Raw genomic sequence first — 13,908 nt, 5'->3', positions numbered from 1 at the left:
GGAGAGAGAGAGAGAGAGGAGAGAGAGAGAGAGAGAGAGAGAGAGAGAGAGAGAGAGAGAGAGAGAGAGTCGGTCTCATCGGTCCTCCACCAACAGTTTGGCGTGAAACGTTATAAAATACTTTTCCAAATTAACTCGGGCCCTATACCTGCATTTAAGATCAGTTGCGGCGTTTCATCACAAGTCATATCTTCAAAGATTAATCTCATGCCTCATCAGGGGTTTAATTTTGCACGATAGTCGGATGGAAAGAGGGGGGGGGGGATGCGGAGAGATAAACGTCTAGATCTACGCCCCGAGCGCCTAAACAACGGACTTATCCCGGCATTTGGCTCATCTGCATCTTAGACTTGAGGTGTGGAACCGCAACTAAATGGGAAATTACATTCCTGTCCGCTGTATGTGGGCATCAATCGCACATAAAGATTAAATATAATATACTAAAAAATCGGGGCACAACTTCGTAAATCAAGCTAGGAAGGAGGCAGTGAATACAAATATGATTATGTCTGTCTTAAGATGTACCTCAACAGTTTTAGCACACTTTCATCTCAAAGTGTGCTACTAGGGGGGAGGGTATTTGGAGCCTAACCCCAAATGAATAGTGGATTATACTGTCCCCGTCCGTCAGCTACGTTTCAATAACATTTGGATTAGACGACCCTCTTAATGTGGCGATGCAGCTTTCACCTACATCAAAACAATAGTGCACGGGCTGTAGAATTGGACATTCTTGAGTCGTCCCACTGCACTGTTTTATTTGATTTTTCTTTAAAAAAAAAACAACTCATGTCAACTTTTGGATTTTACGGTCTTTTGGTTTGGCCTTAGAGCCTGGTGGTATCGCATCGAAAATCCTAGCATAGGAAGAGGATAGTAACAATGTCCGCTCTGGTCGTTCAGTTGGTCTACGGATTGATCGACCCATGGCTCAATTGATTCGAATCGCTCTACACAGTGTCGCGATATTGATGACACTATGTTCCAGCAATGCTCAAACCAACAGCGAGAGCCGCATAGTTGATTTATTGGTGCAGCCCGCACGTTGTTTTATGCACGCACTTACACAGACTCACATCCCAAAATGGTTACATGCCACATGTGGATGTGATTTGGAATCCCAAATGGTGTCAGATCAGTGTCAGTGCCAGCAGCCGCACTTAGGTAAAAAAGCCCCCCCCCCGACTCCAGGGAGGACTGGAGGAGCTAAAAGGGAGACGCGCTGGAAAGGATGACGCGTCTCCTGCCCCCAATGGCCCAGTTCTTGCGATATATGGTGAACTCCAGTCGCTTCCTCTGTAGCACTCTCCTTACTGCTGTCCGCCGGTGCGGTTTGGGCGGCTTTAGGCGCTAACGTGCCCTCAAATGTCTGTGTAGGTCAAATTCGACGCCTGGTGATGCTTTGTCACCAGCCTGTGAGCCAGATTGACCATTCTTCTAGACCGACTCTGCCACGACGATGTTGGCCACCATGCTCACCGAACTCCTCCCACGACCGGCGCTGTCTCCAAGGGGCAGTCCCTTAGGACGCCCGGCGTTTTATAGTACTTACGCTAACGGCAGGATCCCCGAGATCTTATATGAGGTCATTCCGCCGATCACCAAACCAATCGCACGGCCGCTGGTCGGTAATGTCGGTGTGCTTACGTCGGTAATATGGTGGGTGTGCCTTTGGTCGGTGCAAGCAGTCGGTCCGTGCGCTTCGTGCATGGGGAGCGCCGTAGAGCCCTACGGGAAATCATCTTTCGACATGCAAAAGGCAAGAACGACCCCGAAGTGGACGCTGCCATTTATTATCGCAGTAGGAAAATCTATAACTTTCTTGTGAGAAACAGCTCAGACAAACCCGACAAACTGAAATGCGCCAATGTAGTGTATCAATTCAAAGGTAACGTCAAGGGCTGCAAACCTCGTTTCATACACTACTTCTGTGTGACCGCAACGACTTTCACCACGCCTGACAATGCACTTACGTGACGAGGCACCTCTGGGCCACATGCGACATGAACATGACAGGACAATGACACGACAACAACTGATGGACAACACTGATATTTTACGGATGTGCAATGACAAAAGACGCCTTTAAATTTGGGGAAGTGTATTCATTAACGAACTCTCTCCAGCCCTAACCAGACCAGCAAATTTTCGTACAACCCTTGGCATATTAGGTGGTGGGCGGTGAGCGATATTGATCTGATTGTAATGTATCAAAGTAAAAATAGGATTCTGTCTTACTGCAATCAGCCGTGCTTCATTTATGTTCTCCGTAAAAAAAGATGTTTTACATACTAGTGCACGATTTTTATCATTTAAAACTCAAACTTATTTCGTTTGCCATTCAGTCTTCTCACGCGGTGGGATAGGAACTCGAAGCGAAGGAATGTAAATAGCGACGAATATATGAGTGATTTTGTGTGGATCATCTTTAAGCTAAACGCTAGTGCCAAGTCAAAAGCCCGGACACTAGAACGATGCATAAAAAAGCTCGTCGATGCTGAGCCAGTGGTCATTTTTAATCCAACATGCATAGGAAATGGATTCTCCCAAAATATTCCAATATATATATATATATATATATATATACATGCATACAGCTGCAAAAAAGGAACTTTGTCGTTAGGCTGCCAACAAATCGAGATCCGTTGGTGGTAGCTCACCGCGGTCCGTTATTTTCTTCAACCAGTGGGGCCAAAGGAATGTTTACATAACACTTTGGTTCAGACCGGAGGACTGTGTGTGATATAGCACGAGCAAACCTGCCGTTAGAGTGAGCATCAGCTGGTGTGGTTTGCTGCCGTGACATAGAAGCATTTCATATGGATACGTTTTTATGGGTAGTTACAGCATTTTTGTTTCGGGCCCCGAAGCAAGCAACCGAGACCCGAGACCCGCAACCCGTATCATTGAAAAAAACAGGAATCAGTCTATTTAGTGTCATCCATGATGCATGTGAAAGAGTGCGAATCTGGGCATGGAGTGTGCTACGAAATGACTCGCCATATGAAATTCATTAGCGCAGCGAAGAATGTCAACTACCGCTTGCTAATCGATTGCGAACCTGCTAGTAGGAAAGAGACCGAATGGGTGAAGACCCTACTGTATTGAAATGTTTCTTCTAATGTGGGCAAAAAATAACTTCTGAATCAGTTCTTGTATTGCAAACAATGGGACACGAATATATAAGACAGTACTGGCTAAAGACGTTAGCAAGCAAGCATTGCCACTCGACCATAAGCACCACCTCCAGACGTCAAGTTTGTTTATGACATACACCAATGCTTGCTTGACGACGTCATTTGTCTAGGCCTTTCTGGATGGTCGATTACTTGCAACGCCGCAGCTAATACGAATCTTTTAGCAATACAAACACAATGTGCCCAGTGTTGCTGGGCCTTGTTTCGGCTAACAGCTGGCGCTTGCCCCATCTCCATATTGCGTCACGTGTGGCCTCGGTCACTCACCGCCAGACCGGTCGCTGCCGGGAGTACCCGAGCCAGCTAGCGGGCCGCCGTGCTGTACCTTGGGCACGTAACCTCACCTGCTGGCCACCTGGTCAAGCAACAGCGCAGTAGAACATGGTGACCTGCTTCGTGTTGTTAACTGTTAAGAAGGAATCTGACACTAATGTGTCACTTCTGTGAAACCGCATGCAGCTTGTATCGCGCTGCTTTCTTTTGGCTCCTTTGAAGTTGTACGTGTGGTGGTGTTTTGCCTTTTGGGGATGACATCAACTCTTTTGCCCCCGCCTACTCAGATAAGTCGCCAATTTCTTTAGACGGTGTCCAACGGAGAAAATACAGGTACAAGGCCGAATGGCTGCCACGCATTAGAGGTATGAACCAAATGCAGTTGATACATTACAGGTGCTCAGGTGCAGGTGCTCATCACAGGTGCTAAGTGACAGGTGCGAGGTGGGCAGTCAGACACACCCAATCAAGAAACGCGCTTGTACAGTTCAACTTGGATGTGGAGAGTGGTGCTTTGTGTATAAAAGAATATATAATAAGGAACATAAGTTGATAGGCTTGTTCTGGTTTGAGGATATTGCTTCAATAATGACCAGTTCTGTTCACATGCACCTTTGCTTCATAGCCTTCTGACTGTCGACTCACTTTACAGCAGTCAGCCTTGATTTCCCCGTAAGTGTTCGCCTTTTACTACATGTTTGCTGTCGACTTGCACAAAAAGGCATCTGAAGGATTGTTTCCACTCGTTATCAAATCGCGAAGAAGCAGTAGCCAGCAGAGCACTGCCGATTTCGCCGAGTGGTTCGCTACACATCGGACTTTGTTTTCACAGATCCAATCACGGCTCCTTTCACAGAGCCTTTCCGGCCGAGCCCTCGCCATCCTGGGCTGGGCGCCGTTCCCACAGCCCCGGAGGGCGGCGCCGGAGGATGTGCGGCCCCATTACCGCCGCCGGTCGCACCCATCCGGTCGCGTTTCACCCGCTCCGGCGGGCACCGGCCGACCCCGCGCCGCCCTGTCGACAGCAGCGGGGCCGATGGCCCCTCGATACCCGGCCGACGTCACGTCCGCGAGCGAACGAGCCGCCGCCAGCCGCCGCCGCCGGGGCGAAGTGGGAGAACTGGCTGCTGGATTCGAGTCTTGCTCCGGCAGATGAGCATGCGCCGCGCGCTCTCCGGTTTGCGTACGTTGGATTGTTTTGAGCGCGGTGGCTGCGCGGGTTTCATGCCATGCCTTAGTCGATTTTCCGTGGCCGCTGGCTTCCAGACATGATTGTGATAACATTGTCATACACACGTCAAATCGAATCACATTTATCGGACCAAATGACCTCGGAACGTATGCAATGCTGGCGTATGAGACGCACACGTGGCGCCGGACCATCTTTTTCGGAGAAGGGACCGTTTGTTTATGGAAGCGGCACCAGACTTGAGCCTGATGTCAGAGCCAGCCAATCATGCGTAGAATGAGCGGCGACGCACTGACCTCAGTCGCCCTCTCCCTATTCAACGCTTTATCCCGTGTCACCGCAAGTCAACGCCCCGCTCATCCGGAGCAAGCTGCAAACATCAGCCATCAGCTGGCTTAAATGCCCCCCCCCCCGCCCGCCTGCCTGCACATACCAAAAGAGAGGCCCCTGTGCAGGGTCAGTTCCGGTAGTGGAGGAAACTCAGATGCATGGAGGCTTACATAATCGCTGTTCACGCTCATTCATACGACAGCCCTGGCATGGCTCGACTGGCCGAAGGATTCTGACTCAAACCAAATCAAACACACTAACCTAGCCTGGACAGCCCCACAGCAGCGTTGTTTTCCCCACAACCACCCGTCGAGTTATGCCGTTTTAGCGGATGACATTTTCCGCTGCATCGATTAGCATTTTGCGCCTGGAAGGAATGAAATACATGTGCGATGCTGCAACACAGTCTCTCTATGCCAGTGCCAGCTAACCTTCGCAGCTGGTATTCCAGGGACGCGAAACCGGTGCGGCTGTGCCACGAGCCAGTTTTTTCCCGAGACCGTGGTACCCTTCCAAGAGGATTGCGTTGCCTTGCAATAGTACACCGTCCGTAACTGGACTCAGCGGACACCATGACAGGGCTGGTTCTGAGCAGTTTCAAAGTTGGGTTGCATGTGGCGCTTCCATGTCCCATATAGCGAGCTTGGGTTACATCAGACACTTGCGATGGCTCAATGGCAGAGAGAGCGGCGTCACACATGGTGCATGTGCGATTTCATTCAGTATTACCTAGTCGGTTTCTGAAGTTTACCATTGAGGTGCAGCAAGCGAAATGCGGTGTATTCGTTTTGGACAGGCTTTAAGCGATATGTACGCTATTACCATTTCAACAGGAAGCACGCAGGGGAGCTGCGTCAAATGGTGTTCAGTTCAGCTGTCTGTTAGTGTAGCTATTGGCACCATTTACATAACCACTGACCATCCTCATCAGTTACCGCCTAGTCCGCTGCCTGCCCGACGAGGCGGCTTACTCCCACAAATGCGACCAATCCCTTCAACAGGATGGTGGCGACTGATTCGGGAAAGGCCGTGCTTACCACAGCAAGCCAGCCAGACAATCCGGTGCATCCCTTGTGATGCCCCCCGCCCCCGGAGCGTGCAGCACAGGGCATACTATGGTCGGAGACGGCGCTCGAATTTAACACGGCCCAAGAGGCGCGGACGCTTGCAGGAATGCATTGCGTATGGATACATATTGGGTGCACGTGAACTGGAGAAGGCTGCTGGGAATGCCAACGTATGAACAGATAGTGCCAAGTGTGAACAGATAGTGCCAAGTATGAACAGATGGGTTCGTCGGCATCAACATGTTTTAACACATATACACAGACATATATATATATATATATATATATATATATATATATATATATATATATATCACTCCCTCCCTCCCTCCCTGTCTGTCTGTCTGTCTGTCTGTCTGTCTGCCTGTCTTTGTCCCTCTCTCTGTCCCTCTCTCTTCTTGTCTCGTCTCTCTCTCTCTCTCTCTCTCTCTTCTCTCTCTCTCTCTCTCTCTTCTTCTCTCTCTCTCTCTCTCTCTTTCACTCTCACTCTTCTCTCTTCAATCTCACTCCCTCTCTCTCTCTCTCTCTCCTCTCTCTCTCTCTCTCTCTCTCTCTCTCTCTCTCTCTCTCTCTCTCTCTCTCTCTCTCTCTTTGTCTCCCTCTCATACAGTTTCTACCAAACCATCGAGACGGAAAAGGAAAGCTGAGTCCGTTGAAGGTTATAACATCACCGGTGCCGCCTGGCCCCAGCCTCCACAGCATACATGCCATCCAAATGCCGAGCGATGGCTGCATCATCACCTGATGACAGACCCTGGGGTCGAGCAGAATGAGTCGCTGGTGTAACTGGAGAACCATCACCTGATGACAGACCCTGGAGTCGAGCGGTGTGGGCCACTGGTGTAACTGGAGAACCATCACCTGATGACAGACCCTGGGGTCGAGCGGTATGGGTCACTAGTGTAACTGGAGAATCATCACCTGATGACAGACCCTGGGGTCGAGCGGTATGGATCACTGGTGTAACTGGAGAATCATCACCTGATGACAGACCCTGGGGTCGAGCGGTATGGATCACTGGTGTAACTGGAGAACCATCACCTGATGACAGACCCTGGGGTCGAGCGGTATGGATCACTGGTGTAACTGGAGAACCATCACCTGATGACAGACCCTGGGGTCGAGCGGAATGGATCACTGGTGTAGCTGGAGAGCTACAAATACCCAATCGTTGATCTCTGAAACGTTCCTTGCGGATTTAGCGTCGAGAGGTGGTAGATGCACCGGCTAGACCATCTAACTTGACCTGTTGAGGTGGTGGGTTAGAAGTCTGTCCAACTAATGAGGAAGCAAAACCGGAGAGCAAAGTCAGATCGTACGGACAAATTATTAAAAACGTTCATTCTCCACACGCAACACGGTTGGTAACCTGTCATTGCAGGGACGCTGAGGCTCTCTCAACAAATTAGGACCTTTCTTGGATTGTCTTGCGGTACAGCGGAGTAAGTTTTTAATGGCTTCGGGCAAATCATGTGCGTGCGGGGGAGGGGTCATGAGACTTGTATTGATAACGTCGGTAAAAGAACATATCCCTCAAAGAACAGAAGCAGTCTAGGTAGGGCGCCACCCGGAGCAGTAGTGGAAGATGAAGCTCACTACATGACCGCAAACTGGCCTCATACTGAACGGCATGGAACTGTGAGCCTCCTCGACTCAGCTTCAAGTTTTATGCCTAGCGGCATAACGCGACCACTGCAGACGGAGCCTGTCTGTTCAAGGCCGGGTATCTTGGTCGCCACGCCGAGGGGTTACCGGTCGCTGGCTCCCGCGTCTGGGTTTCCACGGGGCTTCCCATGTCCCCGGGGGCAGATGGCGCTGCAGGGTCGCGAACTTTAATCCGCTCGACTGGTGCATGCGAGGTCGTCAAACTTCAAGAATAGCGCGTGCCATGCTGAGAAGAGGTCACACGGCTTGCCAGGACAAGCACTACTTAAACCTCGCCGATCCAAAGCCTCCAGACGGCTAGACTCGCGCCCGTTGACGTTAGGGAAGTAGCTGTTGGCAGCATCAACGAGGGTCGGAAATATGTCGACCGACACACGAGCGCACTGCACCAAGTGTGCGGTACATAATCGTAATGCAGGGCATATAGAACTTCTGTTCTCTCTCACCCAGAAACACAACACGTTCATAGGACGTGATAGGCGCGGCTTATACGACGCAAACGCCGTATGGCTGTGGCGCCGTTGGGCGCGGAATCCTGAATTGGAGCTGGTTGTTTTGGGACCACAGACCGGCAGAGCGCGGGTCAAAGGGACCTGCAAGATTTATAAACGTTGTTGCAAAAGCTGGGGTCATTGGCGGGCTTAGATCGCTCAGACTCATAAAACCTTATTTCTGACGCCGCCAAAGCATCCTAAGGTTATTGCAAAGCCGCACACCAACCGGCAAATTTCATAGCATATATATATATATATATATATATATATAATTGTACAACGCAAAACTGCATTAGCTAATACTTCTGCATTACCGCAGCTCGGCGAGAGCTCAACTCAAAGAAAAAACTCAAGTAATCATCATGCTTATGAACGTACATGAAGTTTGTTCTCAACGGTACCGATAACTTTAATCAAAAACATTGGGCACGTAGTGGCAATTGAATTGACCAGAGGTATCAAGAACAGTCACAAAGTGCTGCGAAGACCAACGGCAGACGGTGATTCTCAGAGGGTGCAGATAACAATCACAGACCAGTGGCTTTCCAACACGGAACTGGCTGATTACTTGGCTGAGTATGTGCTTACCGCATGTTTCGGGAGTGTACACGAAATTCTTATCCTTCTTTTTGGACTGTAACCCTCTGTCTAATCGAGCAGTTGTTTTGTCTTATGCAGTACATTTAAGGTGTGGAAGAATATTGCGCACGTTTGCTAATGGGCGTTCCATTTTGTCTTTCGCTATCGAAGGTGGACGCGAGATTGTGCGTGAGTATGCGTCATCGTAACATGCCCCCTCTTTCCGACTAGAGCGGGCTTTCCAGCCCAAAAAGTGGGAAAATCCCCTCAAAAGTCCCCCTTGTGAGACGTGGTGGGTTTTCAAATCGGATTGCGCGGTAGAACGGGTTTGAGAATCTCAAAATTTGGCAGCCCCATCCTCGAACGTTCCAGCACTGTTTAACCGGAATCCTGCCATACGCTGCTCTCTGAAAGCTGCTCGCCTCAGACCACCAGGCGGAAGTGCACGCCTCCCTTTCGTGCTGAACCTGACGTAACGGGATGTCCAGTCCATGCAGCGGTTCACTGGACCACCCCACCGAAAGCGAAGGCGACACGTAAACTCACGACGTGCCAGGAACTCTGGCGGCTTTCGTGTGACGTAAGCGGCCCGGGCACGGACCGGCCGGTTCCAGCGGGCTGTCCGAGCCGCGCCTCCTGCCGTCCGCGGCCCCGGCAGAAACACGATGAGTCGGCGGCTGGGTGGCCCAATGTTTGACGTTTGTGGCGCGTAGGGAGGGGTACATGAACGCCCACGCCAGCTGCATCCCGCTCAAGCGCAGTCCCGGCGCGACGCACGCGCGAACGACGCGGCGCCTGCGCTCACCACTGGCGCCGGCGGTCGCGGGTCGCGAACCCCCCCCCCCCCCTCCTCCCCGTGAGCTCTGCTCCAGCGTCGGGCAGAGGCCTGCGTACGGTCGGGGTCGACGACGCGCCCTTCCGGCTTATACCGGTTGGCTTGTGAGGCCGAGGCCCGAGTCACCCGGCACCGAGCGGGCGCCGACGCCTACCAGCCTGACGCGGGGCAGCACTGCACCCGGCCGCGACCGCAGTCACGACAGCACAACGGCGCGCTTCAGAGCGGGGTATGCGCCCTGGCCACCTCGACGAGACGTGCGTGCTCTTTGAGTGGACCAGGCGCAATCAAAGGAATCTAAAAGTCTGTCCTTGGCTTACGTCCAGTGGTGCCAAGTGTATCGCCCAGGTGTAGGTGACATCCAGGTAGAGGGGCGCTGGTCTTTGAGGGAGGCCAAGCGAGACCCCCCCCCCCCCCCCCTGAGGGCCTCGCGCTGTCAAGAACACTTGGCTTTCAGTTACCAAGGACCCAGGCACCTCCGAAGAGAGCAAGCGACCGCTCAGGAACGCTTTGTGTAGGCTTCGGTTTCAACTAGCTGCATCTCAGGGACATTCTAAATCAAGCTGCCGCTGCTCTCCCTCCGTTTTGAGTGCCGTTTTTCACAACCACCTGCAGCCCAAGCATCAATATATTTACGGCCTGGGTCCGGTAGATGCGGCTAGTGCTCTGTTTCACAGAGCACTGGTCTTGTCTGGACCAACCGCTGCGATGCTCGCGGCTATCTGCTGAAAGTGCCGTGAAGGAGGCTCTAGAAATTAAGGTTGGAAAAACGTCAAGTTAAACTGCACACCATCCCCGACGTACTGAATCTGCGGATGCAGCTGCGAACACCCGTATCGGCGTCTCAGCTCTGCTGTTCCCCGGTTCATGGGGTCCCCTCCCCTCCCCAAGGGCTCCACTCCTATAACTGGGATCCCCACAGCGATGCAAGGGCTGAACGTTGCCCGGCTTATGGGCACCCCTTCCCCTCCCCAAGAGCTCCACTCCTTTTACTGGGATTCCGCAGCAGAGCACGGACTGAGCAGATTCGGCCACGCTGCGATCGGGCGCCCCCCCCCCCCGCTCTCGCTAGACGCCCCCTCCCCTCAATCCCTGTTCTACGGTTCGCGTGACTCTGCTGTGTCTGTTAAACAACGTCTGAGGAGCGGAAGGGACTTCCGTGCCTGGCAACAGCTGGCTCCGTTCACATCGTTATACTCAGTGGCACGCTGCATGCACCCTGCATGTCCCTGCGACTCGGACATCCGGATCACATCATGCAACTCGGACATCCGGACACGCAAATGAGTCGAAAGCGTCAGTGGTATTGTACACGAAGTCTTGCCGAATCCGGAAACGGCAAAGACGAACTGAGCTAAAAAAACAACGCAAATTCAAAGCGGTGATACACTAAGGGGGGGGGGGGGAGGGAGCAGAGGAGATTGCAGGGCAAGATTTAACTTTATCAAAGCGTTGCTCACTGTGAAAGGCATAATACAAAACATGCAATGACTAACGACCCCAAAAATTGAAAACAAGACGCAGCTTGTTCCGTATTTGGCAATCCTATGAGGCTCGCTTGTGACATGATTTGGTGATTTTAGGGCACTGATCGGTTCTCACGTCCCACACCCATGCAGCTAACCGAACGTTGGTGATAGCGGAGAGACTCGTAATCTGTAACTCGAGACTGCAAATCATCAAAAATTGACATTTATTGTCCCTCTGCAAAGTGCGAACACTGAAACCATGGACAAGACTTTGTAGCTTTTTTGCGCGGTTCTGTTCTTCTCGTTGTTTTTTCTAGACCACCTCAATATTTCGCTTACACCCCACAACTGATAAGCAACAAACAGAAAAGCAAGACAGAACAAGTAGGTTTTCAAAGCAGTGATGTTTGCTTCTCCAATGGGTTTGATGAGCGGCTTGAGACTGAAATACAACCATCTCGCCATCGCGAAACCAACTGAGCTGCAACCACTTGAGTAAAAAAAAAACACTGCGAGTCACAACCATTTGATTTCAACGACCATCGAAAAGTAGAAGGGACCGTCGATAAACTATGTTTCGAATGGAGGGGAATGGGGCTTGTGATGGTACGCGACCGAAGTGTAGCAAGAAGAGACAGCGCAACATAAGGTTCAAACGGGAGCGCGTTAACCACTGGTGCGGGAGCTGGAGCCACTTACTCTCTGAAACTTTAAAATCGATGTTGTGAGCACAGGCTGCAAAAAATAACCGAAAATAGCACTTAGTCAGAGGTTGGAAGCGGAGCTTCGATGCCACAGCACTTGAGTGTGGTTGCAGATCCGTTGATCTTTTGTCCTCAATTTAAACAGCGTGACCAAAGTGGGAGTATTACCGAGCGTAACCAACCATGACGTAACCAGGTGGGAAGGGCCGAAAATGACAAAAATGGTTAACTTCCTGTGTGGGCGGCCTCCAACCGGTACAAACAATACAAACCTGTTCAGTAGTACATAACTGGCACAACGAGTTACCCTAGAACGGCCTAAGCCAAAAATATCCGAGAGTTAATGATCTGACTTCAACGAGTGGGAAAGCTATACGAGGACTCACCGGCCTACGTTGCTAAGGGAAGCACACCGCTTCGCCCCGGGGAGAAACCTGCCTGCTGGCGTAGGTTTCGGGTAGGCGGAGTCATTTTTCGCTGTGCAACCAGCCCCCGCAAACTAATTTGCGAACTTACCGTCTCCAGCCCGTTCTTCCTCGCCGCATGTCTCCACCAATCTCCACTGTTCTTTTCTGGTTAAACCAATCAGCGGTCAGAGAGTTTTGACGTCACCCAGCGGGATTTCCCGCCACCTACCGTCAGCTGGGCAAACTTCTTCCAGCTCACTGCCGGCGCGTCAGAAGCGTCGGCCATTACGCGAGCCAGCCGCGCTATGTGTGCCTCGCGGTGTATCCAGGTGCTGGCACTATGCCTGGCGCTGGCGCTGTCGCCGTCACCGGCGCTGTGTCGGGTGACGACCACGGTGCTGCCGGAACTGGTCAACCACCCGGGGCTGGAGGTGCTCGATTTGGAGTTCTGCGGCACCGGCTCCGAGCAGCAGGTCAGCCGCGGCCCCCTGAACTGCGGCTTCCCAGTGGTGGGCGATCACCCGTGGCTAGTGACGCTCGGCTTCCGAAACCCGATGGGCGGTCGCGTGTTCGCCTGCTCAGGCGCGCTGATCTCGGACCAGTTCGTGGTGACATCGGCGCGGTGTGCGCTTGGCACATCCCACTTTCCGCTCGAGGTCGTGCGCGCCGGCGACTACAGCCTGTCGACCAAAAACGACTGCCTCTGGTACGCACCAGAGCAGTGCCTGGACCCGCCGCGGGTGGTGGACATAAGTGATGTGCTCGTGCACCCGAGGTTTACGGAGCGCGAGTTCCAGGACAGCGAAGCCCACCTCTACGACATCGCGGTCGTGAAGCTGGCGGAGCCGTTGATTATTGATTTCGGCGTGATGCCCGTCTGCTTGCCGATCTTCCCACAGCGCGGGCCGCCCGTGAAGCAGTATGCAGTGTCATCGAGCCTCGCCATGGCCGAGCAGGTGACTTTCGACAGTCGCGCCGCCTGCTGCGAGTGCTCCCGCGACCGTAATGCGACCTCGAACATGATGGACGATCTGCGTCTGGTCGATGACGGCACCGTCTACAACGGCACCGAGCCGTGTCAGTACCGGCTGCTGGCGGAGCGCGACGGCGCCGACGACACCTGCATCGGGGCCGGCGCCGCGTGCGTCGCCGACATCGGCGCACCGCTGGTGTCGGTGGACTTTGTCGGCGAGCACTTCTACCTGCTGGGCGTGGCCTCGCTCGTGCCGAGCCGGGCGGCGTGCGCCCGGATGCGCGGCGCGTCCGTCGTCTACCTGCCCGTGCGTGCACACCTGCGCTGGCTGCTGGACTCCATCGACTGCTTGGCTAGGGGCACAAGGGACTGCGTCGAGCCGACCACCGCTGATCCGAGACGGGTGGGCGCGGCGCGTCAGAGCAGCCGTCAGGCGTAGGGGTCGTGCTCGGCCGGCCGTCAGGCGTAAGGGTCGTACTCGGCCGGCCGTCAGGCGTAAGGGTCGTGCTCGGCCGGCCGTCAGGCGTAAGGGTCGTACTCGGCCGCCTTTTTTCCCTCCGCGCGGTTGTTCTGAGACGGGGCTTGTGGGCGCAATATTCAGACGCACTGCAGCGCGTCAGGCGCTCTGACAGCGACCGATGCCATCGGGGTGGTTGGATGCCTGATGCGTACATATGCCCTTGCTGTTCACTGCAAGTACTTGCTGGACTGCAAGTGATGGCACAT

At 52.9% G+C, this 13,908-nt stretch overlaps 1 protein-coding gene across 1 annotated transcript; it reads left to right on the top strand.

The window, feature by feature from the left end:
- Positions 1–12,514: 12,514 nt before the first annotated feature.
- On the top strand, positions 12,515–13,621 carry LOC119100891 (phenoloxidase-activating factor 3). Its single transcript, XM_037224086.1, has 2 exons — positions 12,515–13,303; positions 13,403–13,621. Exons 1-2 carry the CDS (start codon positions 12,515–12,517, stop codon positions 13,619–13,621), a joined length of 1,008 nt encoding a protein of 335 aa, XP_037079981.1.
- Positions 13,622–13,908: the final 287 nt, after the last annotated feature.

This window comes from Pollicipes pollicipes, unplaced genomic scaffold (assembly GCF_011947565.3).
Source record: "Pollicipes pollicipes isolate AB1234 unplaced genomic scaffold, Ppol_2.1 Scaffold_2555;HRSCAF=2994_pilon_pilon_pilon, whole genome shotgun sequence".
Taxonomy (NCBI): Eukaryota; Metazoa; Arthropoda; class Thecostraca; order Pollicipedomorpha; family Pollicipedidae; genus Pollicipes; species Pollicipes pollicipes.
This window is presented reverse-complemented; position numbering and strand designations above follow the sequence as displayed.